Raw genomic sequence first — 26,965 nt, 5'->3', positions numbered from 1 at the left:
TTTTGCTTTAAAATGCGCGCTCGGCACTCAAGGCAGCGTTGACAGTTGATGGAAGGGCCGCTGTTCCAATCGACGCGACACCCCCCCTCGGAATGGCAGCAGTGCCGAGGAGTGTCGCAGCCGACGGAAGAGCCGATGGCATTCACGCATAGTTTCTCTTTGGCTCTGGCGCATTTGACTACTGCCGGCCACGTTTCACAAGTTTTTAATGTAGTGCTTCGTCAGTCATCATTTGTGCTCCAGGTCCGGCAAGCGACCGGCGCTCGTTCACGGCTACATTCAAGATGGCTGCCATTTTTACGCCGAATAAACGAACAGCCGCGCACCGGGCCGCAAGTTCGACGTTCGCAACGGGTGATACAGGTGTGGCAGCTGCAGAGAGGACAATTTCCAGTTGTTCCATGCGATGTCACGATGTGGCTGTCTGCAAAGTGTGAGATTTCGCTGGACGACGACGTTAGAACGACGTGCTGTGGGACCGCAGCAGCGATCTTGACGGCAGCGCTAGTGAGGACGATGGCGCAAGTGTGGACGAGTAGTCCAGTGACTAATACATTTTCGTTTTGAAATGTGCCCACAGGCACGCCCGCGCGTGGCAGCCGATAGCGGCGGGTGATAAATGGCGGCTGCTGGATAATGCTATCGCGTTCAACTCTTCAAGGCCAAGCTTAAGCAACCTCGTAAGTATTTTTTTATTTTTCGGATATGTGATTTGAGGGGGTCAACTTACATTCGAGTCGACTCACAATCGTGTAAATACGGTATATGGGAAGAACAAACATAACGCAGTTGATAATTTAGTTGTGACAGAACTAATAATGAAAAGTGCGATGGCAGGAGAAAGGAATAGCAAAGCAGTCAAATATGCTGAAAGAGATCATCCTAAAGTTCGGCCCCACCTTCAAAGCTCAAAGAAAGGCATCAATGAACCATGTAAGAACAGAAGTGCAAACAGCGGAGCAAGTGGTCCACCAAAAGAGTAAACTTCAGCAGTTTTCCCCTGCAAAAGAAACGTTTTAAAGGCCTCCAGGCCTTTCTGATCTGTGCCACATAGCATTCCCCCTTGATGTCACCTCTTCACTCCAAGCTGTTTTTCTTAATTGTATCCAGTCCTTTCGCTTGGTTTGTGTCCTGTCAGAGACTTACCATTGCTAGGAGGTCATCAGCAGAGATTCCGTCCGGTGTGCCGCGAACTTCAACCTCGTGGGCAGGCTGCACCTCTCCTATTCGACTGCGGATTTCTTTTGCTGACACTTCTGCCCTGCTTACCACCTGTATGAGCAGGTGTGTGGTGTGCCCCGCCTGCAATCACAGAGGGAGTGAATATGAAAGGCTGTTCCTCAAAGGCACCCACATACAATTTGCTGCCCCTGAACCCGAAACAGGTGGGCCGATGAAGTTGGAACCCAAGTGTAAAAAATGCTAGTGAAAAAAAAAAAAAAAAACACGATTAAAAAATAAATGTGTTAAGTAACCAGCTATAATGTCAATGTAAATAATGTCAGGTATAAAAATGTTGTATAAATAAAGCCAATGCTTTAAAGTGCGCTCAAACACAGCGAGCATGTGCGTGCACGCACATGCACTCACATGTATGTGTGTAACATTTTCGGGTCCTCAACCAAATTATCTTCAAGAATAAGGCGTCTCGAGAAAGTGCTGACAGCAGATACCACAAAATCATTCACGTGAAGCACTGAAGAAATCCCAGGTAAAACACGACAGGGACAATGAGAGAAGGGCCAGACACTGTCTAATGCCTAAAAGAGCTGATGCAGTCTGCCGAGTCCCAAGAATTGCAACTCTCTTCACTTATAAAAAAAGAATAAATTTCTTTTCCTCACTAAAAGGTTGTCATGCACACTCGTGTGCTTTTGCGCAACTCGGAACTTAGTTTGCTACAACCCGACCTCCTAACCCGCAGGCTCTTTTCAAGTCAACAGGCACAGCCATAATCAATAGCCAGTAGCCTAAGATGTCTCACCCTTTGGGCTGACACGCGAACGTCTCCAAGTCCCGGAATGTGGACAAACTGGTTGGCTACATCCAAGCATGCGACTGGGCTACTCCAATATACGGGGTGTGGCTGGGCCTCTCGCATGCAACCGAGCAGCAAGAACGGGGTCCCCGCTTCAGCTGCCCCACTGACACCATTGCTGTAAGCAAGGAGGCTTGGTGGCGTGAAGTGCGCGGAGCAGCCTGGTCCCACCGAAGGTAGCAGCCAGAGGTCTGGAAGGAGTGAATTGTCAGTTGAGAAAACATACGGGTAAAGATGTTCTAAGAAGTTAGAACCGCAGTACCATTCACTACGCTGTGACGGTTACAAGCTAGCTGCAACACATGTGTAAGCTAGAACAGGGTTCTCAATCTTTTCAGATTTGGGGAACGCCAACTGCTTTCAAAAGTTGCAAAGTCTTGGTTTGCACTGCTTACTGCCTCACATGGATGCAAAAAACAGCATCCAGCTTCACGGCTCGCCAAAAAATGCCCTTCGATCAACAATCAATAACAGTCTGCTGTACACAGTTAAAGTATGATTAGTCCAAATATGGAGTGATTAAAGGAAAGACCAGGTTGAAGTATACATCAATAGGCACTGGGGGAACCAAAAAGCACTTTGAGAAACTCGAGGGCTCTGTGCAAACCAGTTTGAGAACCCCTCAGCTACACGAATTGATATGAATTTGCTGTACTGCTGCTGAACATTGCATCGGTGTAAGGGCCTGGTCAGGCAGAGCATATCTGCCTTTTGCCCCATCACCCAAAACTACTTTAAATTGAAAAACTGAAAAAATATGATGCAAGCACTCTGAAAATGTGCTCTCCTGATGTCACGAGATCGAGAGAAATTGATAGATTCAAGGGCACCAGACTAGCCCTGTACTAGTGTAATCTTTTTGACTGGTTCGTACGACAGCAATGTTGAAGTTGATGCAAAAACGTAAAGGTGAAATCGACAGAGAAAAAAACGCGATTAAAAAATACAATCTGAGCAGCCAAAAGCACAGCCAACCTTTCGTGGGGCCGTTCTCGGCAAACACAAGTGTAGCACATGTGCCATTGGAGATGCGCAGGAGCGGGTTGACGTCCCGGGCAACCACGACATACATGCTTCCTCCCCTCGAGTGGCAGGTAACCACAAGAGGCACGGTCGTGTAGGACGCCCCGGCAGTCTTGAAGACTGATGTTGACCACAGTACGTTCTTCGTCTCTGCTTCGAGTGTCACGGGAAAGCCCCAGAGCCTCTGCCCACCCTCTACGGGCATGTGATTCAACGCAAAGCTGATGAGAAGACGACCATATATGGCTTCGTCCACTTCCGTGTCATCGATGCTGCTGCTTCCATTCCAAAACAGTAGGGGAATGATGGTTTGGCTCTGCTGGGTATCGGGTGGCAGCGAACACTCTGCGCCCATTTCCACAGCACCACTCCAGGCTTGTGTCTGTTCAAGAAGAGCAACATATCGTCATCACCAATATTATATTCGTCATCAGCCAAGTTGAGCCCACTGCTCACGTAGGATGCACAAAGATTTCGTTCATGATTGAACTGCGCGAAAGAAACGGGGACCAAGAAGAAACACGTACACACACACAGTGCAGACTTTCGTTCAATCATGAACGAAATCCACCAACTAGCCCACCTCAAAACCCTTCTTGAATGCACAAAGAGTAGCTCTTAAGTGCAGAAAGTTAATGCTCACACTTATGTTCAGCGACTAAAAAGGTGCTTAGTAATTGATAATACTGCATTAAGACTAGTTTGCCGCTACACCTCCTGGGGCGTTATGGTGTGAAGGGAATAAAAATATAGCATACATGTCCCGGCTTGGTCAGTGCGGAACTCGCATGCGTTCCTTTTGTCCGATGGCCGGCATGGCCTGGGACTATGTTATCACAAATACATGTCGCAACGGTAAAGAGTAAGGCCTACTGGATTGTCCTGCATGACCCTCGTTGTGAAGCCAGCCGCTGCCAGAGGCAGGTCTGCCTGGTTGCTGATGTAGACTGCCGACTTGAGGGTCACCACGAGACAACCCTCAAAGTCTTGTGCCAGGGCTACCAGCCGACACACCTGCACAGAAGGATGGGCTTTCTCGTGATGGTGCAACTAAGCATTTTTCTCCATGTCAAAGTGTAAGAAGCTGTGTAACAAACACGCTGCACAACTAAGCCGAGCACGTAGCAGAATACAGTAAAAGCTCGACAATTTGAATTTCTAGGAATTGTAAAATTTTTTCAAATTATACAAAGTTCAAATTATCGAATAACCGAATAGAAGAACAATGCGGATGGAAACAAGAAAAACACACAGCACTGCCAATCAGTGCCCGAAACTACGCGCAGCCGGGTTCAGTTGACTGACTGATGCACAGCCGATAGCCGCCATCACCACGGGCTAGCGCGAAGCTCAGGAAAGCGAAACTGAAACTAAGCGGAAATTGTTCAAATTATCTGAAGTTTGAATTATCAAATGACCCCAAAGGCTGACTAGAACTGCTTGCATCACGGTGACTTAAATGCGCCGGGACCACACCAGCATTCCAAATTAATGGGTAGTCGTATTAACGAGTTTTCACTGATAGATCAACAAAGCACATTGTTGGGCGAGTCAGTAAACATAGTTATACTACAAAGGCAAACAACGCACAGTGGAAGTGATTCATAGAACACACATTACACTGCTCGCACTGGCAGAAGTAAAAGGATGGGACCTGAGCTTGGATGCGTAGAAGTGAATGTACATATGCTTGTAACATGCAGGAAGAACTTGTTTTTTTTTGTTTTTTTTTTGCTGATGTTCAAATGTTTGTCACAGCATTGTGAACTCCTTATTGTGCATTTTCTGCCCTTTGCCATACCACTTGGGATAGAGAAGCAGCAGTTTCTACTGTTGAAAGTGAATGGCATTATGTGTCTTATCCTCATATTTGCCCCGAATCTTACTGTGCCTAAAAGCCTCACTGGTGCCTTTTGTCACGCAAATAGAATAACTGTAAGGGTTCCAAAACCCCTCCTTACATTCTAAACGAGTGAGACAGGTATCACAAGTTCGAAAGGAATATACCAACTACGAGACAACTTTACGTCACTCTGAGTAAGAGAAAAGCGACCACACACGGTGTTATCAAAGAGCACTAAACGAAGGCCCACACATTGGCGGCACCTTGTGGAATATAATTAGAGCCTTTAGCGCAGGCCTTTCTTGCAATTTTTCGATAAATGCATGAGTAACCTTTGCAATCACTATACCTAGCATGCGAGCGGTGCTATCATCAGATGCTGGTTCATGAAGTTCCCAAGTGCACCATATTTTGCCTTGTGCATGTTGTGCAAGCAAGGGATACCAGGTCACTCACAGCGTACGAAGCAGATCCGGGGTAGCGGAAGCAAATGCAGACGGGCGTGGGCACCGACAGCTGCAACAGGTCAGCGTCCTGGTCAGCAGAGGGGGCGCCACCCTTCCTCTTTTGCAGCAGGTAGGAAGGGTCCACCAGCAGGGGGCGCAGGCAGCAATGAAGCGTGCTGTCCTCTTCAATGGCCAGGAAAAACGGGTCCTGTAAAGGCCCCAAAGGGAAAACGTGACTCCCACCTTATACGTGCAAAGGCAATTTTAACAATCAGTATGGTTTTGTGGTAAAAATAGAGCTGATAATAGTTCTGATGACAGCACAATGAAATTACCATAAATTCTGGCTCATTTTCTATATTCAGAAGGCCTTGATTTAACATGAGCTGATTCTGCGCAACACAGGGGCGTTTTTGTATTTCACCTCCATAGAAGTAATGTCACTGGGGCCGGGATCAAACCTGCTACCTTTGGATAAGCAGCCAAACGCGAAAGGCACTAATCCACCGTCATGGGTCTAAAGACAGGAAAAGCCTGCCGAAATGTACCACTGATCCAAGAGAGCACACCCACACTGCCTCTGCAAGGAGTTAAACCAAAATCTTAGAATCTCCACAACTCAAGTGCTCACATGAAGTGGGGGTGGTGCGAATGCCTGCTCTTGGCCCAGAGTCCAAACCCCGTGGTCACCAGTGAGCAGCCTGAGGTCCTGTCCCGTGCAGTTGACAAAGAACGCCCAGGGCTTGATGTCCACCAGCACAGTACCAGGATACGGAAGGTTGGGGTCATAGTACTGCTTCACATGCAGCTCTGTTTCCGGCATCTCGGGAAGGCACTTGGGACTGCGAGAGGTTTTAGTGCATAGAGAGAGAGCTAACGCAAGCAGAAAGCGAGCAGATGCATTTGCAACACAACAGATGTGAATGGTTTGGTTTCGTTTAGGGGGGTTCAACGTCCCAAAGTGACTCAGGCTATGAGGGACGCCGTAGTGAAGGGCTCCGGAAATTTCGACCACCTGGGGTTCTTTCACGTGCACTGACATCGCACAGCACACGGGCCTCTAGAATTTCGCTTCCATCGAAATTCGACCGCCGCGGCCGGGATCGAGCCCGCGTCTTTCGGGCCGGTAGCTGAGCGCCATAACCACTCAGCCACAGCGGCGGCCCAGATGTGAATGAACAGACTGTACATATAGTCTATGAATTTTGATAGCATGCCAATATATATATAGACGATATAGCTGGTTACTGCAGAGTTAATGGAACAAGCAGTAGCTTGTTTAACCCATACATGCTGAAACTTCAGAAAGTACAAAAAATTAATACATTTTTTCGACACTAAACGTTTACGTCACTTCCGAATTCAGAATCATCCTTTCATTGGTGGAAATATATTTTCAACATCGACTTTTGAGCCGTCCAGCAATGTGAGATGCTGTTAACAATGTGCGGTAAAGCTTCTGATATCTGACGTATAGACTTTAAAATCACATTTCTCATTGCGTGAAGTGGTTTTCTTATGACAATGCACAAGAATTATTTGTTTTTTCTTGCAGAATCGCAGTGCAGTCAATGCGGTCGAATCTGAAAAACGGCATCCAGAAGAGACTGCTGGATCTTTCTGCAAGCACACAAAGCACAAAACTGAACTCACACAACACAACCCTTGCACAGGAAAAGTTTAGAGCCTCCTGAACCTATGCTAGTAGGCGCGAGCTTTCACACAATAAACTTTTTAGAGTTACTGTGCAAAAAAGTCGTGTCCTACATGTAGGGCGCTAGGCGTATATGGGTCAAGCACTTTGTGTCGAACAAAATGTTGAACGCATATCAAAGAAAGCTTGCAAAATGTGCAAGCTCTCAAAGAAAAAAAAAAATTTTACTTCCTTCAATGCACATTAATTAATCAATTACAAATGAAGACACAGGCAAAAAACACAGAGATGTACCCTTGCTGTGATGCTCTGATCTGTCAGCACTGTAGTAACATTTACAACCACATAAAGTCAAGAACTGGCGCTGTCAAACTTTCTTGTGGCCTGGGTGCAAAGCCAGCAAGAGAGATGCATGGGAGTGTTTGGACATACAAGTGCACATTGCCTGCTTCTTGTTACATTTATAGGAACGAACCACTGGCTGTGAGCATTTTTTTCCCCCCATTGCTCATGCTTTTACTATTGATACATTTTTTTCTTTAATGTGCTCAGTGTATTTGTGTACTGTTAGCCAAAGGAGCCTTGTTAAACAGAACCAGAGAAAGAATCAATTTATACGGCCTTGTCGCAACTTCTGTAGCAGCAACATGGTGCTCACCTTGGGTTAGTAGTGGTGAACAGCTGTGCGAGAACCCCTTTTTCCCACAGGTCGTCGACCCTGGTCGTACGCTCGACATTGTCATAGGGCCACTTGGCTGCATGGGGGGAGATGAAACTCCACTCAGGGCTGCGCAGCTTCCACAGGTCTTCGGGAGGCGTGGTGGAGATCTCGTGGTCCAGAGAAGGTGGCCTCAGCTCAAGCGCGGGAGACGAAACACGCTTGCCTGTAACGGCAGTGAGAAGTAAAAGCGTGGCTAAAACAAGAAAGCTGCGTTTGTGAGCCTCAGAAGCACCATACTGAATATGGTTTGTCACAGTCAATGCAGCAAGAACTATGTGCGAGCCAGCTTGTGCATAAAAGTATACTGTGTAACTAGGCATGTGCACAGTAAGAATTTTAAAAATCATGAAATTTTCGAACACACAAGGTCATTACATGAAAAAAAAAAAGAGAGAATGCATTGAAGCTTTGTCACACTCATTGAACCTTTGTCAACTTTCTGCAAAAATGCCGATCAGAAATTTGGCAGCTGACCTGCATGCAGTGCCGACGTATCTGCAGGGTGTGAGGCTTATGTGTGGGGCCTGCAACAGCTGCTCTTAATTGTGATTGCGTTGTTGTGTGGCTGTTGCTTTTAAGTGGTGAATCCGTGTGCAGAGCCACTCCAGTATAGGCGCAAGAGCGCTGGCACCACACGCAGCAAGAGTTCCAGAAATGTTATTCGCACGAGACTACTTTTGAGATTCGAATACCAAACAGTCGAATCGAATCGAATATCGAATATTTTACTATTTGAATGAACATTCGCATGTGCCTGTTTACCCATGTGCAAAGTTTGTGCATAGCTGAAATGTCGAATACTATTGTTTTGTATTGTTTCTTTGCACATTTTTATATACACAGTCAAACCTCGTTATAACTAACATGAATATTATGAATTATTGGCTATATCAAACTGCGCCTAAATATTTTTAACAAACACATGCATTTCTTGCTTCATATAACGAACGTGGTTTGTCATAGAACGGATATACTGAATTGCCAAGCGCCAAGCTGTGCCCGCTCAGATGGAAGGCAGGAGGCTTTGCCTCACTACATGGGTAACTGGCGGTGGGGTGGCAAGCATTCACGCTTGCATTTGCCAACGGTGCCCCAGAAGACATAGCCGTGAGGACAGCTGGTATCCAGGTGGTCAGCACCCGTTTTCGCCTCTCCCAACCGTTGATAATGCCCCGGAACCAGCGACACAGTCGGTTGTTGTAGCTTTCCAACAGTCATCCCTGCTCACGTTGGCTGTTATGGAGCGGAAGCAGTGAAAACAGCGAGTTTTTGTCCTGGCGTCCGATTTTTTATGCGATACCGATTTTTTATGCGATACCACTGTAATGCAAGAAAGACACCCTAGCTGGCATTTGATTTTCCGCCACAGCGTGCTGCGGTGCTGTGCGGCAAAGCGAACCCAACTAGCGATTGCCGTTCAGTTTATTTGTGGCCTCCAGAATCGTTGCGAGCGGCTCCGAAACGGTGCTCAAAACTATGGAAGTGGTTTCTCCCAGTTGCTGTGCTTTTGCTAACTAAATTTAGCTTCTCCAGCGTAAGCGTTCGGTGAAATCTTATATAAATTATGAATTTCAGCTAAAATAAACTATTTTACAATTTTTTTTCCCAGTTTGCTATAAAGAGGTTTCATTATACTCACATCTCTGGCCTTGGCATTTGCTGACAGTATGATAAAAAGTAAATAAATAAATAAAGGCAGTGCAATGCATAAACGCAAGATACGAAAGTTTGTTCTTTTGAATGTGCCCAATCTTCTGTGTTGTTTCATCTTTTTCCTTCAATTCTCAGCAGGCACACTTTACATTTACGTAATAGGAAGTAGCGTGGATTAAAACAAATGTGTGCGCTAGTTTTATTTACTTATTCATATCGGCGATTCAGATTTCATTTATTTATTTATTCAATACTACACACAACACCAGTTCAAAAATGCTAAAAGAAAAAAAAAAAGATGTTTGACAATTTATCACACTGCCCTAATGCAAAGTGCCTAAGCTTTTACTCGACTTGGCGCTAACAAACTGTACTTCAGAAGTAAATTCACGAGAATTTCATGCCATAAATCCTTACTAGCAGGTTCTGAGACATCTGAAAACAGACAGCAATGCACAAGAAGACAGCGAAATAAGAACCTTTACACCATTCAAACGGAACACCCTTTGCTCCCTTTGCTACTGACCAGGTCCCAGCTGGAAGGTGAGGCTGGACGGGAGCGGATCCACCAGTAGGGGCCAATCCTGGCCCCGGCCAGGCACCGAGAGAGAGTGGTAGTGCTCGCCAGCGGCGGCTTCGAAACCGGTCCGGCCGTGCAAGTGCACCAGCAGGCTGCAAGGCAGGTGGCTGCGCAGCACGTGAAGTGGTGCAAACGCCAGCACCTGCACCAGTTCCAGGAAGAAAGTTCCTAAAGCTTCTCTACAGTTAAAAAAATTTCTCTAGTCCAAGAAATTTTTTCTTCAACTGAAAAATTTGTGAGAACTGTACAACTTTTCCTCGTAGTCACTAACAAAAGTCTGAGGGCTAGTTGTTGTAACACTATGTTGGTAAATAAGTTTGTGTACAGCCTAGGAATTGACACACAATGAAGCGTTTCGTTGTGTGTACTTTTCCCTCTCCTTTGTGTTGTCCTGTCAGTTCCTAAGCAGCGCACAAACTTCTTTACCAAGTCATTTACTCCCTCATTTTAAGTCGTTTTCACCATGTGCGACTCCCCTACCCCTAAATGCACTGCACAGATGTACAGCAGAGTTAGGTTGGAGCTACCAATGCACACAGGTCAAGGACCGCATCAAGAAGCCCACTGAGAACATTATTCTCCATTCTTCTTCTTCATATGCACTTGATTTTTAACTATTCTTAACACTGCTTATTAACTGACGAGACTGCTGGTCTTATTGATAAACCATTGCAGGGGGATCTTTAACCTCTCAAAAATACTTCTGGCTTTTCAAGCAGAAGACACCTACTCTGGTCTCAAGAAAGTTGCAGAACATTATGATAACAAGAAAGGTAGTGATAACGGATAACAAAGGTAGCGATAAAACAGGACAGGATACTAAGCACAGTCAGGTTCCATGTGAAGTTAGCAAAATGTAAAAAAGCTAAATGGTACAAAGTAAAGCACTAATACTGCAAAAAAGAAAAGAGATACCCTAATTCTTAACAACTATTGATACAATCTGTTCTTGGGCAAGTAATGCACCTTAGAAGGCATTCATTCATACAGTGATGCCACTTTATAAAATATCAGCTCCTTGCACGAGTCAATAGTCACTCAATGCAAGGTTGACAGGATCATCTGAGACACACAGAGAAAGCCCTCCCCCCCCTATTCACCACGTGTCATGTGCGAGAAAGCACATGACAGCACGTCATCCGGCTAGTGTTCAGGTGCAGCATGCGGTATGCCATACACTTCGCCGTCACTACAAAAAAAAAAAAACAGAACTCAAAAGTGAGTTCCACGACCCACCAGAAGGTTTGCAGATGATCCAAAGCAGCCCGCAAAACAATAACACCATAGCTGCAGCTTTCCAACTTCATCGGTGTCTTGCGGTACCTGCAAGCAAGAAAGCCGTGCATTTATTTCACACTGGTACAGTCTCGTCTGCCACGTACCAATCAGGGGAGCTCGGTGCATCACATACCTCCACCACTTTGGCCCAATCCTTAGAGCTCGTGGCACTGAACACTATTTCGCTGGACCACGGCACCGCATTGGCTCTGGCTTGGCCGCCTGACGCCTGCCTTCTCAGTGAAAACGAGTGCAGCCTGTGAGGGTTGATGATAAGGCTCCGGCAGGCTTTGTCGCCAAGGTCGACCACCAGAGTGCGAGTCTTTGGCGATGGCGACTTGCTGTGGTCCTTGCTCCCATCGACCAGCAACCTTAGCTGGACTTGCAGGTCTGTCACCAGGTGGCTCCGAAGTGTCACCTGGCCAGAGACGATCACCTGCAGCGGATGCTGGCACTGTGAGCCACATGCCTGAGACACTTTCTGGGGCAGTCAAACCACAAAATTGGGAAAACAAACATTGGATATTGAGCAGCACAGCCTGCACCTAGCATTAATGCCTAAATGTTTAGTTCATAGTTAAGCCAACGTCAGTAGTGCGCACTAAAGAACCCCAGGTGGCAAAAAAATAATCCAGAGTCATCTACTACAGAATCCCCCATAGTCCACTACCACCTCATCATAAGTGCAACATATTATATACTTGGAAAAAAAGAATTTGGTTGACACAATGCACTACGGTGACATCCACTGAAGAGAGGTTATTCTGAAGTACTTAAACGTCAAATTTGTGCTGCAATAAAAGGTGGAATACTAACTAGGCACTCCAGCTAAGTGCAAACAGTGCTGTGCTTCAATAAACCCCAACAGAAAGTTAATTCAGGAATTTCTTTGAAAATTAGCTGGATAGGTACTAGCTCGACTTTCTTCCCTTGGCTTCTGAAGCCATAATTCCCTTCCGTCATGATCTCCTTTGTGCTCTGTTGCACAAAGATTGACTAAGCATCGCATGCTTGGTGCATATATCTCGGTAACAACCGTAACAGCAGATGGTTCCGACTGAAATAAATGTTAGTCCTCATGGCACGAGGTGTATCCTTTCAGCAGTTCACAGCAGCACCTCTACAAGAGCTCTGATCATCACTGCTTTCCTTGCCACGATGGTACAAAACAAAATTTGTCACTGCTTTACTCAGTTTAAAAAAATGTTTCACTTCATTTATTTAGTACCAATACTGCTAATTATTAGCAGTAAAATTATAGCAGTACCCCAACCTAGTTTTGATGGGCACTTTTATAGGGTGGTGCGTTACCTGTGTACTACTACCAGCGTAAAATTAAATACAAAGGCCACTGAAACTAGAACATCAAAACAGAAGATTTTAGGTGAGGGTGACTGAATATCAGAGCACTTTTCTTTAACCTAGATGGCGCAGGGATGGCAGCGCAGAAGTGTTAATGAGCCCTGTCTGTAATTCCTACCCAACAGCTAAAACTTGCATGCTCTTGATTTCGCACACCAGTTATCCCATTCACATTTCAGTTGACGTTGACAGTGTATAGTACTTTGCTGCTGCAACATCCTTGCCTGCATTTCAACCCCATGGCCTTCCTGCATTCTGACCAGGACGGTGGATAGGGCTGAAGAACCGACGGGAACTTCGACTGAAATCTCCTTGCCACAGGTCAGTGCAAAAGGGCTGCTCCACTTCCACTGTTGACTTTCAATTCCAAGGTGCAACATCTGAAAGAGGAAAATAAGATCCAACACACAATGCATGCCACAACAGCAGATTCTGGTTATAGCCTGTGTATAGCCTATGTGACAGATATATATATACTGTATATGTCCTAAGATTGAGTAAGCATCACATGATTCTTTCAGACCCTAATTAAGTGACAAATGAAATATCTGACAGGATACCAATTTGCTTCTCAGAAGAACTTTGAGTGGATGTTGATGCGGGCACTAATTAAAGGCTACTGAAGTGCAATTTCGCATAACAGGCCTAGCCACTATAAAAACCTAGCTGTGTCAGTTCACTGAAAGAGCTAAGTGCCCAGCAATATTTGTTCTATGGAAGCACTTCTTAAACTGTGCCTTAAACTAGCGACGAAAACACTTGAAAATCATTCTGCAGAACTGCCTTGCTGGAGCAAAGCCAAAAAAAACTTGTGGCCTTCTTAAGCACATTCTTAAAGAAGAAAATGCAATAGCATTTGGAAGCTGGCCCGCCCCAAACATTCCCCCCAAATTTTGGAAGTAGGCACAATAAGTAGTTGGTGATTAAGTTGGATTAGTAGGGATTATAATGTGGTTAGGTTAGACTAGTGGGGTTAGTTGGAAGATTAAAGTGAAAGAGTGCGTCTGGTTAGCATAATCCCACATGATAAACCAATGGAAGATAAAGAACATTCCAGCCCTCAGATTTTAGAATTTGGCAGTGCTGATAACGTAACGACCCTCTCAATAAAGCAAGAAATTTCTCTTGGGGGCGGGGGAAGCCGGGTGGTTTTTCAAGACGACAACCTAAATGCTATCGCATTAGAAAGATGCCAAATAGTAGGCAAGTCACAGACCACACAACGTGCAAGAGAGTGGAGAACTTCCACACGAGAATGCACGAGAGACTCACCAGTGGCGCTCGGGTGCTCTTCCAAGTGTAGGCGTGCATGTGGCCCGGCTGGAGTGATATCTTCTCCACGGTTCCAGCCTAGTGTGGTGGTCACAAAATGAAGAGAATTGAGAGTTGTCGCACGGAACTGTTTTACACCTCTTTTCTTGAAAGTGACATATCCAGGGTTTGCAATAAGCCGGATGCCAAATTTTGACCTTTTCAGCATGATCACGCCTAGCATTTTAGGCATCATCATGCCCAGCATTCACTACTGAGATCACAACTTCTGGAAAAGGAAATCCCGGAATTCATACAAGGTGCTAAGAACCACAATAATAATAATAATAAAAGAAAACAAGAAGCACTTCGTAAGTGTTATGGCTGGAAGTTGGAGGGCTTAGAGCTAAAAGCCACAAGCGTGCCAGTTCAATAAACTGGATCTCATCTCATTCAGAACACAAGCGTAACTGACATTTACAGATTATACAGAAGGCAGTAACATGATTTTAGGGGCACGGATGATTGAAAATGTGACTACTACAAGAAATACAAGGTGTCTGCGTACCTGACCAAAGCAGATCGTGTCTGTTGTGTTGTTGCACACAGCAACGTAACTTGGAAGAACACCAGTGTGTGGATCCTGTTTCAAGAAAAGAAAGTGGCCATGACAGCACTCTGCTGAAACAAGCACTTGAAAAGAATGTTTCATCACCTTGAGCGGTGGCAGTTTTTCGCAAACACATCCACAGAAAGCAGCCCACATTGCACATACAATTTCATAATGCAGCATGTAACCACACGATAAGAATTCCACTTCATGTTAAAAAAAGAAACTAATTTGTTCTTTAAATCATCGCAACGATTCAAGAAAGTAAATTTTGTTGCATATCACATAAATATTTATCTTTCCCATGGATTTCTGTTCTTTGCTACAAAAGAGATAAATTAATACCTTCAACCACGGTCAGAACGTGGCAAACTAACCACTACTGCAGTTCACACAAATATCCACCTTTCCTGTTATCCGAAACACGTATTAGCCTCAGTGAAAAAAAATACACAAATATATAACAAACACATTATGTGTCCAGTTCAAGTATGCATTATGGACAGTCAATGAGCAAGAATGAAAAATATCACACGCCAGCTAACTTTTCTATTCGATGCATTAACAATTCTAGTGCCAAAACGTGAACAGTATCTTACCTGGCTCCACAAAGCAGCTGCCGTAGACAACGTGTGGACCACTGGCTGACATATCCGGATAAAGCAGGGGTCCAAGGATGCCTCAACTTCGATGGCAGGATCCTGCAATAATAACGACAAGATGTAAATAAATCAAAAACAGAAGAAGGGCACACACAGCCCTTCCAAAAATCTCAATAAGCCTGCGATTGACGAGCAAAAAGCAAAACTGAGACTCACCCTGTTGGCTGGCTGGCAGACGATGGCTGAGGCCTTAACACCCACAGAATCGAGGACACCGAGACGAGTAAGGTGGAGCAGTTCCGTGACATCGCACGAAACATAGCCATTTACCTAGTGGAAGAAATACGGCATGCCTCCGTTACAGTGCAGCACCAGCTTGGAAATGTGGTCATGCACACTGCCTGCTAGGAACCAAATACACTGCTCACTTCAGAGTGCATCAGGAACAACTGGTAAGGCAGTGAGATCTAACCGCATATGTCTGGGTCTTTGATGTGCTAAAAAGGTGTTTTACCATACAGCATTGGGCTAATAATAATAATAATAATAATAATAATAATAATAATAATAATAATAATAATAATAATAATAATAATAATATAATAATAATAATAATAATAATAATAATAATTGTTTTTTTTTCCCCCGTGTGCTGTGCGATGTCAGTGCACGTAAAAGAACCCCAGGTGGTCGAAATTTCAGGAGCCCTTCACTACGGCGTCCCTCATAGCCTTAGTCGCTTTGGGACGTTAAACCCCCATAAACCAAACCAATTGTTTTTTTTGGGGGGGGAAAGGAAATGGCGCAGTATCTGTCTCATATATCATTGGACACCTGAACCACGCCGTAAGGGAAGGGATAAAGGAGGGAGTGAAAGAAGAAAGGAAGGAAGAGGTGCCGTAGTGGAGGGCTCCGGAATAATTTCGACCACCTGGGGATCTTTAACAGGTGGTCATCTTTAACGTGCACTGACATCGCACAGCACACGGGCGCCTTAGCGTTTTGCCTCCATAAAAACGCAGCTGCAGCATTCGGGTTCGAACCCAAGAACTCCGGATCAGTAGCCGAGCGCCCTAACCACTGAGCCACCGCGGCGGGCTCAGCCTTGGGCTGAAGATTAAGAATAGTAAAAATGAAAAATAAAGTGGCAAGCTGAAATAATCAGCATGTGCAAACAAAAATCAAGTGATTTGTTTTTGACTAAACAAAACTGCGCGAGGAGTAAATTATAACAGGGATGCTAACAGTCGATCTTGTTTGAACCAGTTTTTTTTTTTCAATTCAACAAACAAGCTGCTGTTCTCCCACACGTCGCCACAGATCCGAAATGCTTTCTGAAAAGCCTCAGTGTGACACGACAGCTTGTGGTTCCCTTGCAGTTAGCTAAACTGAAATATAATTGCACACACTAAGACCGCAGCCCTCAAAGATTAGAAACAAGAAAGAAATTCTCAAATAAGATCTACATAAAGAAGTGAGAAACTATTCACAAGAACAGTGCAGTGAAAAAAAAGTTCTGCATACCCCAAGGTTAGTTCGATGCTTCCAGCCAGTGTATGAAAGGCACAGATGGTCAACGGACACGACAGCAAAATCAAAGTTGGCAGGGCTGGTAGTCGAATTGTCTAACTTGAATGGCCAAAGTGCTGCTGACGGAACTGGGAGAAAAAAGAGCACATATATGAACAGATGAGAAAAAAATTAACAAAAGCATGGCAACAAAGGTGACAAAAGTCAAACGTTAACTATTTAAAACGTTAACGGGATCTGCTGACCTATCAAAGCCAGGCAGATTTAGCGACCAGCCTTGCGAATACAAACTCATCACTGCCTCGGCTCCTTCCTTTGGACAATTTTACCCTCCTTTCATCAAGAAAGGAACTCCTCCAGCGCCGCACACGTGCTCTCATCCCTCCGTGTGCGGTAACCCTCCCCCGCGGTCTCACCCGTGCAGAGGAGGTTGCGCTTAGGAGGATCCGGGTCGGGGTTGCCCTCACACCAGCCATCACTCGGAAGTGGCCTCAGCACCGAGAATTGTTTCCTCGGCCAGGGTGTCCGATATGTACACGAGGACATTGAGGCCGACATTCATCACTTACTGTGGGACTGCCCAGCCCTCAAGCCTACAAGGATCCGGCACCTGATGGTAGCAGGTTTTCACCAAGCAACCCTGTTTCATACATTTCTTGGATGCAGGGACCGTACCATCGTTCTCTACTGAACTTCATCAAATCAGCTAACCTTTTTCCATTCATTTAATCTCTTCTACATCATTCATCACACCTTCACCCATCATTGATGCCCTGGGGTAATAAATTTCGCTTAAAAAAAAACTATTTTTTTAATCGTTACTCAATTTCTGAACTACAGTGCCAACAGTGCTGGCACTCCTGTTTCGCTCGCTCCATGTTCAAGACGTAGCCTCTAGCCCTGAGTGCAGTGTTGTAATCTAAGTTGTGATCTATGACCAGAAAGGGACTCACTCACCTTTCTGGTCAGCGGGGACATTCAGCGTGACAACGCAGGCGTCGACGGCCACGCTGGCCCTCAGGCGGGGCACCAAGGCTGGATCAAAGTGAGAGTCCACGCGCATGCACGCGGCCAGTGCCAGGGGGGACATGGCGGTGCCTGATGCCGGCTCTTCGGAGCCCCTGCCAGTGCACCAAACATACAAAAGAAAAGTAAAAAAAGAGAAAAAGCTGGCTACCCGTGCAGTGCCTTGTGAGCTGAAAAAGCTCCTCTTCACACAAAAACTAAGTTGCACAATGGAATGCCAGTAGCAAGGCATGCAGCATCACATGAAATATCTCGGTCATGCATGATACCAATCCCCTGCAGCTTTTGTCACACAGCGCTCAAAACAGGAGTCCTCCTACTGGGTTTTAGGGAGCCCCCTGGGTTCCTTGGACTGGTTTTTAATATCCACAAAAACCCATATCTGTGCATGCCTTGACTGCAAACTTTACTACCAAAATAGTCCCAAAATAGAATGAGTTACATTCTATTTTGGGACTAATAGTACTGTAATTGCTCACAACAGGTTGTTTCTATAGGCCAAAATTATTCATTTCATTGGGGCATTTTGAGCGCTAATGAGCGGGCGGTTAGACAAGTGATTTTCAACCAGACCTTGCAGAGGGCTGTCCAGGTGGAAGGATGATGACCCTCCAAGTGTCCGCAACCGCCACGGGTGGTGGCTGGTCACCAAAAAATGCCAATGCAGGCAGCTCCAGGAAGCAAGGCTCACTCTCTGAAAGCTCAAACTGCTGGCACGTCACAAAGACCTCCTGGCAGGGGTCCCAGTACTGAAGGTTGCACCGCAACGCCTGTCGCACACACACGCATACAAAGCGTAGAGTTAAAACAAAAACTGTTACAAACTGATGCAATGAAAAAGCTTGCACATCTGGGGAGTCGAAATGCTGATACAATTTGTTTCCTGGCCTATCCATCTTATGCCGGTCCCTAAACTATTATAGTTGTGAATCATGCAACAAGCTGAAACAAGACAACCAAACAATGGCCTTCCTTTAACAGCTATACGCATACTGTTTTCGTAACAAAATGTGACAGGAAAATGTCTCACACAAACAGGAATGTGCCACTCACTTTTCAAAGGGTGTGCCTTACAGAACATGCCACACACATAGATGCACAAGAGCTACATACTGACTGTTGCGTAAATGAAAGAAAATGAAAGAAAATGAAGAAGAAAGAAATTAAAGAAAATAAAAAAATTATCTCTGCCTAACTGCTTGCTTACTCGAGCTCCAATTTCGCAAAAAAAAAAAAAAGGCATTTGGCAGTCAGTTTTGTCCTAAACTTTGTTTGGATAGGGTACCTGCCCGATTCGATCAGAATTAATCAAAAATGTTCAACATGTGCAGTGACAGCAGACTGAAAAGGCAAGCTTTCGCAGCAATCGTACCCGTAGCACCATCAGTGCCCGGCGAAGAAATGAGCACTCTACCATTGAGGCTGCGGCAAAACGCAAGCGGGAAAAAGAGGCTGTGCGGTTGGTCTGAAAGTGCTTTCTCGGCTATTTTAACAAAATTGGGTGCAGAAACCGCTGTTGTACACAACTGCCCCCCTCCCCGCACCTTGCGTTACGTTTCTCCTCAGCCTCCTTGCACGGCAGAGTGTTCATTCGTCTGGAGGGTGCACGATGGCACTACCAGCATCATTACTGCGAAAGCTCCCAGTTCTGAATTGCTGTCGCCACTGATGGTAAAGATTTCTGATTAGTTTTGATCGAATCAGGCAAGTACTCCACCCAAACGTAACATAGAACAAAACTGATCGCCAAATGCCACCTTTGTGTGAATTTTTAGCGCTAACGAGCGCGCGGTTATGGCATGGAAATTTTTTTTCAATTTTCTCTGATTTACGCAACAGTCAATACAACACAATTATAGTCCTACAAGGACCCACTACTCCCGCCTCATAATTTCTGAAGCACTTACAGGTGGAGCAGAGGCACTTGCGGTGCCTGTCGACGAGAAGGGAACTGGATAGACGTCGACTCGAGTCAAGACTCGTGGCTCAGGGTAGCGCCACGTCATCACACCAGCATCTCCATTCTTGAGTGGACGCCGAAAGACTATCTCATTCGGATTGGGAGTACCTGAAGTAAGACACCAGTAAGAAACCGAAGCGCCGAGAGGCGCCGAAAACAAGACTTGCCATCGTCTTGGATGTACTGGAAGCTGCCATTGCGGAGGTCGTCACACCACGACTTTCCTTGATGGGTTTTTGCAGTGCTGCTGGCTACTTTTGGCGTTTTCAAGACTTTGCTCTGAGGAGCAATTTTTTCTAGGCGTTCTGCAACAGACTGAGAAAAAAAGAGGCACAGATGTTGGCCATGCTGCTGCTATCGCTAATAACTTGCATAACTCATATTCATAGACCTTGGTGTAATCCAGACATCAAATTCAAAAAAGTGCAAATGAGTAGAAGCTACACTTATGTGTGCAAACCATTGCACTACATTTTGAAGGCAAGCGTTAGTTTGGGTATGCTCTGGTGTGACCAGCTGAAACAAAATGTCAAAACAGTCCAATGCAAGCAAAGGGCACTAAAAACAAATTTTCACTACTTAAACAGAACACTGACAGGATTTTCTTTAACGCATGATTTTGAATAGAGGTGCAAGAAGAATTAATATTTCAAACGTTAAGTCACTGCTGTCATCACAAATATCAAGCAGCATATTGCAAATATTAAAACATCTGCATCTGTGCCATCATCCCAGCCAGGTGACATAATGAATAAAAATTTCTTGTTAACCAATTTGTTTTAATTTAAGAATTTGGCATTCAGGAACTTTGAAAAATGCCCCATGGCCAAATATTCTTTGGTAATGCACAAGAATAGCTATCTGGGCTAGCTGGTATGGATTCACCGGAAAAGAAACCAGCGCACGCAGACGGTGCAGAAGGACAAAACACACAACAAGCCTCAGCGTTGGTTTCTTCTCAAATTAATTCTTCAGTAATTTGACCAATACATCCACAGCTGCCTTCCTCTATAGGCAGAAAGCATAGTGTTTGCATCTATATAGTGACACGTGGCACTATGGATTTATATACCAACGCCCCACTAGTTCTATTATGTTCCTGCATAATCATTAATCAATCAACATTTCTGAGCATCGACTTGTGTGGAGTTACTGTGACACATTAATGTTATTGACAAGGCCATCAGTTTGGTGACTTCTCACTTTTCATATTCATTTTTCAATCAGACCAATTTAAACTTGCGACCCCTTAATCACTCCCAAATTATCAAAGACAGGAGATTTTCATAATAATTGGTTTTGGGGGAAAGGAAATGGTGCAGTATCTGTCTCACATATCATTGGACACCTGAACCGCACCACCATAAGGGAAGGGATAAAGGAGGGTGTGAAAGAAGAAAGGAAGAAAGAGGTGCTGTAGTGAAGGGCTCCGGAATAATTTCAACCACCTGGGGATCTTTAATGTGCACTGACATCGTACAGCACACGGACGCCTTAGCGTTTTGCCTCCATAAAAACGCAGCTGCCACGGTCGGGTTTGAACCCGGGAACTCCGGATCAGTAACCAAGCGCCCTAACCACTGAGCCACCGCGGCGGGTGGAGATTCTTAGCACTTACTGAATTTTGCGCTTCATTCCCTTCTCCTTTTACACCTGCTGTACAAACTGACCTAACGTAAAAAGAAACACTTGAGATGGCACAACAATGCCTATGCTATTTTCACCTCTGGAGAAAGCTTCAAATATTTTTAACAGGCAAAGCTTGGCACTCAAGAGGGATGTTGAGAGTTACATAAGCCACCTTTTTCCACCAGTCCTAATGTGATCAATGGTACCGGAATCACCTTATTCATTCATCTCTGACTTGATGAAAGACTAAAGCTTCTCTTTGCAAAAATGCTTCATCCTGATCAAGTGATATTTCATTCGATGCTGAACCTTTAAACGGAAATATGAGGCTTATTCATCCACAGAAAAAAAAACTGAATGTGCCAAGAAAAGTTTACAGCCACACTTCAGAACTAATCATTGGCTGCACATGACTGAGGTGTTCCCTTTTACACTAGGCCAGACTGCATGCGTGCTGTTGTGCAAGCATCGACGATGAGACCAAAAAGTAATTTCAAGACTCACAGCCACAAGCTGCACGGTGTGATGAGCTGCCGACGTGCAGAACTGCAACTGCGTGGGCCCGAAATGAAGCGGAAGCACATCACAGTGAACCCTCAGCACACTGTGAGCAGTGGGGAGGCCAGAGAGCTGCTCCCAGAAGCTGTCCGTCCACACCACGAAGGTAGATGGCCCCACCAGTGCCACACATTGCTGACCAGCCAGAGCATAAAGCTGAAGTGATGACAGCGTACTCTTGCTCTCGATGCTCGATGGGACACCTGTAGGCGGAGAGCAACAGTTAGCACAACGATCAAGTTGGTAACACCTAACTTTTCCACTGCCCAACAAATCTTATAAGCAGCATTATAAAGCGCTTTCTTAGATACGCTTCAGGTCTTATATAATGTGAAGCCTTTTGTTCATTCACTGAATTTAAACTGTCCACGAAAGAATGTTATCCATAACCGAACTGAAAGGTATGCTAATCTGCTTCCTTGCATAAAATTTCAAGGATTTGTCTTTTGCATAAACTTTATCATCCATAGCTATCCACCTCCTTCATCCATCTCTCCCACTGGACTTCACAACATGTCAGCCACAACAAAAAGTGTTTATCCACCCCATGTTCATACTACTGCACATCCCCTGTTGTTGTTGGCCGAATGTTTTAGGGGAACCCCCTGAGTGGAGAAGATGTAAAATAAGGAAGTAATCAATTCCTCAGTCACAGCCGCTAATAACATAATGTAGAGAAATTTTTGCATGCTCAGCCATAAGATTCTGAGACTCTCGACTATAGCGCAAACGCTCGACCACGTTGTCGGAGAGGTCAAAGACTGCTTTGCAGAACTTCCTAAAAGTGTACATATAGCAGGTGTAGTGAATTAGCGTATTAGTCATTAAGTTGCACTGTTGATTGAAAGAGGTGTAACCACTACATATTAGTCTTTATTTCCCACCTTGTGAAACAGCAGGCTGTTGGCAGGAGCTACTCAAACAGGCAGGATATGACATGAATACACAGGACCACTGCATTTCACTCAGTGTAACAGCAACAAAGCGAAAGATGATTTTTGAAAATGTCTTCGACAACGTGGTCAAATACATCATCATGAAAAAGCTAGCAAGAAGAAAACACTACAAAAAAAAATTACAAATGCCTCTCCACTTTACAAGCAGTTGCACTCAAACTTGACAATAAAAAAAAAGTGCCACTTGGTATCGCTAGTAGATCTTGACAATTCCCACATTTGCAAAGCTTTGAAAGGGGCTAGTTGGTCGTACATCTTAGTACACGGGTGCACTAACCATATTACAGCTAACATTTGGACGCTGTAGTAACCCAATTCACTCAACAATTGTTTTCTGCGTGTGCGCATCCCCCAGAGTGCATCCCACGACTGAGCAGGGTGCGTGCCTTGTTATATATTTCCCTCATTGCTAGCACTGATCACAGAACTTCAAATTTCGAATGCCGTGAGAAGGAAGAAAAACTTGCGACAGACCTTGAGGGGAGCACAGCAGCTCCAAGTCGGAGGCATGGCTCTCCAAGGCCAGCACCATCTTGAAGCTGTGGTGGTGGTGGTGCTGAGCCGGGAAGTCGAGGGACAGGACGACCTGGTCCATCTCCAGCTTAGTTGACAGCCTGCAGAGTACATTTTCACGCACACAAAAAAAAGCGTCTGGAGTAGTGCCTGTATGCTGCAGTAGGCAGAACTGAGTTTTCATTTAGGTAGCTCTCCATCAAAATCAGGAAGATATGTTCACCATATAAAAACAATGCGCTAAAAGGTAATCTTGAACAAGTGGGAGCATTTTGCTGCTTTGCAGTTATGAAACTATATAATCATTTAAGTTAACCCACAAAACCCCACAAATCTGTAGAAGCTGCTGCCTTTCGTAGGGGCACAGTGCAGTGCACTGGTGGCAAGACGAAACAAGGTGGCTCATGAAACTGATGAAGAGCGGCAGCTTCAATACAAGTGGGATCATCCCTTCCATGCTGCCTCGTGACATGTGAAAATAGTGCGCTGGCTGCAGGATGCAGCACTAAGCGCAGCTTTCTTTACAAGAGATGTGGGCAGCTTAGCACTCGCCTTCTGGTTTCACCGCGCTGCAAGCCACGCGATGGGCCTGAAAATGCTCCCTCAAAACCAGAGGCCCGAAAACAAAACTACCCGTTCAGGAGTAAAACCAGTCAAAAGACGAAACACAGCGAAGACACGAGGCACACGAAGTGACAGCAAAGAGACCAGGCATACGACGTGACAGCGAAGAGACGAGGCACACACGTGCCTCATCGTGTGCCTCGTCTCTTCGCTGTGTTCCATCTTTTGACTGGTTTTACTCCTGAACATGTACCAACTGACCCAGATTTCAACACTACTACAAAACTACCCTATGTCGCGAGAGACAGCAGATGGGCTGTGCTGGGCGAAAGCAGTTGCACAAATCGAATAGCAAATGCTATTTGCAAGCTATTTGAAATTTCGAATATTCGCACACCCCTAGACTAAACCAGGAAAGTAAACTGGAGAGTAGCGTCGATACCACTGACCTCCATTCACTGGAAGATGTGGCATTAGCATCGACAACCTCCTCCCGTGGACCTTGCGTCTCGGATGTTTTTGGAGGCTCGTGATGCGGTCGGGCCGCGGAGCCCTGAATCTGCGACCACTGGTTTGAAGCTGTCTCTGCAAACTGGAGGGCCTGGTCCACTTTGGACGCGCTCAGGTTCACTCGCAGTGGGCGGCCAATCTTCACACACAGGGTCACTGAGGCAAACACGACATCAGGAAACCACTAAGAAAAAGTGTTTTGATGATACCTGCCCTCAAAGCCAAACTGAGCTAATTATAATTAGTCTCTAAGAGCACAATAAATTATAATAAAGGAAGATAATTAACAACCCCGTAGCCATGCCAACTGAAAGAGAATGAGGAATATACTGCGAGCTAAAGGCTAGCATCTTCTGGAGAGCACGGACCCTGGAAAAAAGTGGCTGCAGGGCAGTTGCTTGGCCAGCCTTCTATGCTCCCTGAGCAAGGCACAGCCATAGATTCATTCTCGCTACACTGGTGCCGCTAGGCATTATCAGTGGCTTCCCAAGGTACCGCTAAACAAATGCACAGGAATGGTTTAGGTCGACTGAAAACAGGAAATAAAATCAAGTGGAAGACGAGAGAAACTAGAGCAGCGAAACAACCAAGGCTAAAGGGCATACTGCAAAGGAGGCTTATCGCAGCGATCCAAACTCCGCCATCTATTTCTTTTTTACTTCACACTACTGTGGGCCATTTTGGGCCCAAGCAGGAGTGGAACACAATATATAACACGGCGAACTACAAGTAAGTTACAAGCACTACGATTGTGGCTTGACTACAACTGACAACAACCTACCTGTACAGCAATAATAATAAAAAAGTAACAGTTTCAGGAAACAGGTACACTTCAAGCATACCATCAAAGTTTAAACCATTAATCCCCTAACAGGCACTTCTTTTTTTTTAAATGGTATAGCAAAATTGGTATCAAAATTGCAATTTAGTACATGTACTGCCATATGTAGGGAAAGCCAAAAAATGCTTTGGACGAGCTTTGGAAACAAAGTGCCAGAAAACACGTGACAAGCTGAACTCATCAGCAGCAAGAAATGACAGTCAGCATATGACGAGCCTGGCTTGTCCACATCCGCTAGGAGGTTGAGTACAGGCTTAGAGAAAAAAATTTGCAACACAAATAGTGCGTAGGGAAAAAGTGTTCCAAAGTGCATTAAGCTATTAGGAAGGTTGGCTGCAAGGAGCACTGGTGAGCATAGTGAGTTGTTAGTGTTGTCAGCAGTTTTAGCTGTTACAGCTTTGAACAGCCAAAGTGTGACCAGTTTTCATTTGAAGACAGTCAACGTTACAAGATGAGCAGTCAAAAAATCAGCCCGCCTCGTCGGCCAAGAGGGCTGTGGTGTGGTATGTCGTACCCTGCGGCATGAGGAAGCCATGAAGAGAGAGTGTGAACAGGGATGGTGGAATGCCCGTCTTGGGGTGCGGCTCCCCAGGCCTCGTCTCCAGCCAGGGCTCCATGAAGGTGCCAGGGCTTGAAAGCTCCGACAGGCATCGACCTGCCGAGATAGTTCACGGTGCATCGTCCTTAGCCAGTAACAAGGCTGAGGGCGGTACTGAGTGCTGTCTCTTCTACTTGCAACAGCCCGCATCCATGGCTCTTCATCACAAGGGCAAAAGAGAGTCTGTCCATAAAGGAACAGCATGCTGAATACATTATACATCTGAAAAATGGTTAAAATTTCAAAAGGGTCCAGTGGAAACAAATATGTTAAACAAACTGCTCCTATTAGTCTCATCTACTTTGTGCCCAGAGTAGAGCAGTGATACATTTGTTTCATAATATATTTCATTCAAGAACTGGAATTGACAGAAAAAAATATACAGTCAACCCTGATTATGTGCCTTTACGGATAGATCATTCACTTAAAGGTAAAGAATACAGATGCCGGACTGACCTTTTTAAAATGTCATTTTTCCCCAAAACAATTTCGGAACGGAACAAGCTGCCCAAGGAAATAGTGTCCATACTATCAAATGATTCATTTTCTTCCATGCTGTGACAGTTTATTTTTTATGTACAAGAATTCCGTGCTCTTTCTATCTGGATGTCATCTTTTTTTTTTTTGTAACCACCTGCACGTGGTGGTATTCGTTTAGTTTTTCTTTGTAAACCCCCCACTGCAATGCCAGACAATGGCGCTGTGGGTATGATGATAAATAAACAAACAAACAAACAAACAAACAAACAAACAAACAAACAAACAGGGCTTTCTCATGCACCTCTTCTGGCAGTGGTTTATTTCAATTACAATTTCGTACTGCTATTTTTGCTCAAGATAGTTATAGTTAAACTACTAAATTGATAGAATCCAGTAACCTCCAATGAAACATCCCTTGACCTTAAACACAGACACAGTATGTCTGCAATCAATGACCTACAATGCAAAGTGAAGTGCCAAAATAAACGCAAAATGGTGGGTATATAGTGACTGCAAGTGAATGAAACTGTAAATAAATGCAAGAAAGAAATAAAGGATTTAACTGCAATGCAAGTGAATGGCCTATTCAATTCACAACACAGGCAAACAAAAACCAATCATGCAAAAATGTTTGATGCAGTAAGAAAAGAACCTTGTGACTGGAAATGAAGAACACGTTTGTAGAAAAGGATATGGAACAGGGTGCTCAAGAAAGAACACGCAAGAGGAAAAAACATGC

The 26,965-nt window shown here is 45.0% G+C and overlaps 1 protein-coding gene across 2 annotated transcripts in view; it reads right to left on the bottom strand.

The window, feature by feature from the left end:
- The window catches only part of Vps13B (vacuolar protein sorting 13B), an 86,098-nt gene that overhangs the window by 19,191 nt on the left and 39,942 nt on the right, over nt 1–26,965 (bottom strand). For both annotated transcript variants that reach the window (XM_077666100.1, XM_077666099.1), the window contains exons 27-50: nt 25,663–25,803; nt 24,247–24,463; nt 23,195–23,334; nt 21,711–21,967; nt 19,745–19,892; nt 19,525–19,685; nt 18,191–18,387; nt 17,549–17,712; nt 16,586–16,719; nt 15,278–15,391; nt 15,059–15,160; nt 14,418–14,492; nt 13,871–13,948; nt 12,823–12,978; nt 11,370–11,672; nt 11,195–11,281; nt 9,905–10,100; nt 7,663–7,888; nt 5,982–6,192; nt 5,361–5,558; nt 3,935–4,075; nt 3,014–3,443; nt 1,985–2,229; nt 1,147–1,302 (exon numbers count right to left, since the gene is read on the bottom strand). In XM_077666100.1, coding sequence (XP_077522226.1) covers nt 1,147–1,302; nt 1,985–2,229; nt 3,014–3,443; nt 3,935–4,075; nt 5,361–5,558; nt 5,982–6,192; nt 7,663–7,888; nt 9,905–10,100; nt 11,195–11,281; nt 11,370–11,672; nt 12,823–12,978; nt 13,871–13,948; nt 14,418–14,492; nt 15,059–15,160; nt 15,278–15,391; nt 16,586–16,719; nt 17,549–17,712; nt 18,191–18,387; nt 19,525–19,685; nt 19,745–19,892; nt 21,711–21,967; nt 23,195–23,334; nt 24,247–24,463; nt 25,663–25,803 — 4,277 coding nt within the window. The remainder of the gene's footprint in view (nt 1–1,146; nt 1,303–1,984; nt 2,230–3,013; nt 3,444–3,934; nt 4,076–5,360; nt 5,559–5,981; nt 6,193–7,662; nt 7,889–9,904; nt 10,101–11,194; nt 11,282–11,369; nt 11,673–12,822; nt 12,979–13,870; nt 13,949–14,417; nt 14,493–15,058; nt 15,161–15,277; nt 15,392–16,585; nt 16,720–17,548; nt 17,713–18,190; nt 18,388–19,524; nt 19,686–19,744; nt 19,893–21,710; nt 21,968–23,194; nt 23,335–24,246; nt 24,464–25,662; nt 25,804–26,965) is intronic.

Source organism: Amblyomma americanum, chromosome 5 (assembly GCF_052857255.1).
Source record: "Amblyomma americanum isolate KBUSLIRL-KWMA chromosome 5, ASM5285725v1, whole genome shotgun sequence".
Taxonomy (NCBI): domain Eukaryota; kingdom Metazoa; phylum Arthropoda; class Arachnida; order Ixodida; family Ixodidae; genus Amblyomma; species Amblyomma americanum.
The sequence above is the reverse complement of the archived record's forward strand: the minus strand, read 5'-3'. Positions and strand labels throughout refer to the sequence as shown.